This window comes from Pterocles gutturalis, unplaced genomic scaffold (assembly GCF_000699245.1).
Source record: "Pterocles gutturalis isolate BGI_N339 unplaced genomic scaffold, ASM69924v1 scaffold16437, whole genome shotgun sequence".
Classification (NCBI taxonomy): Eukaryota; Metazoa; Chordata; class Aves; order Pterocliformes; family Pteroclidae; genus Pterocles; species Pterocles gutturalis.
This window is the reverse complement of record NW_010113084.1, coordinates 340-998: the sequence shown is the minus strand read 5'-3', so window position 1 is coordinate 998 and position 659 is coordinate 340. Positions and strand designations below refer to the sequence as shown.

General features: G+C 63.4%; 1 protein-coding gene across 1 annotated transcript in view; it reads right to left on the bottom strand.

Annotated features, from left to right (window-relative positions):
• Positions 1-8: 8 nt before the first annotated feature.
• Positions 9-659, bottom strand: part of LOC104462402 (neuronal acetylcholine receptor subunit alpha-10-like) — a gene marked incomplete at both ends in the record, with an annotated part of 947 nt that continues 296 nt past the window's right edge. Inside the window, 2 exons of the mRNA XM_010074324.1 lie at positions 9-127; positions 449-655. Coding sequence (XP_010072626.1) covers positions 9-127; positions 449-655 — 326 coding nt within the window. The remainder of the gene's footprint in view (positions 128-448; positions 656-659) is intronic.

The window sequence follows — 659 nt, the reverse complement described above, 5'->3', positions numbered from 1 at the left end:
AGGATGAGCCACCGGGCCCAGGGGGGCACGGGCTGGGCCCCCGGGCCACAGTGGTGGACGTTCATGATGAAGATGGTCAACGTGGTGGAGGCCGTGATCATGGTCATGGTGGCGATGTAGTACTTCCCTGCTTGGGCAACAAGTGGTGACGCCAAGGGGGTACAGACCCCACACCCCCATCCCCACACTGTGGACCCCCAGCATGGGCAGGGACACCCTGGTCCCATACAATCATGGAACCATGGCATGGTTTGGGTTGGAAGGGACATTCAAGATCCCCTGCCAGGGACAGGGACACCTCCCCCCAGCCCAGGTTGCCCAAAGCCTCATCCAGCCTGGCCTTGAACCCCTCCAGGGATGGGGCATCCACTGCTTCTCTGGGCAACCTGGGCCACTGCCTCACCACCCAACCGTGGGAGGGTCCATCCGAGGTGCCGTTGGGGCTCACCGATGAGCGGGACACTCTCCGAGGGTGGCATGCTCTCTGCCACCAGCAGCTGGAAGACGGTGAGGGCCAGCAGCACCGTCACCCCCAGCGAGACCTTCTCCCCCGAGTCAGCCGGAAGGTAGAACCCAAGAGGTGCCAGGAAGGAGACCATGATGCAGGGCAGGAGGAGGTTGAAGATGTAGAAGGAAGCCCGGCGGCGGAGGAGCAAGGT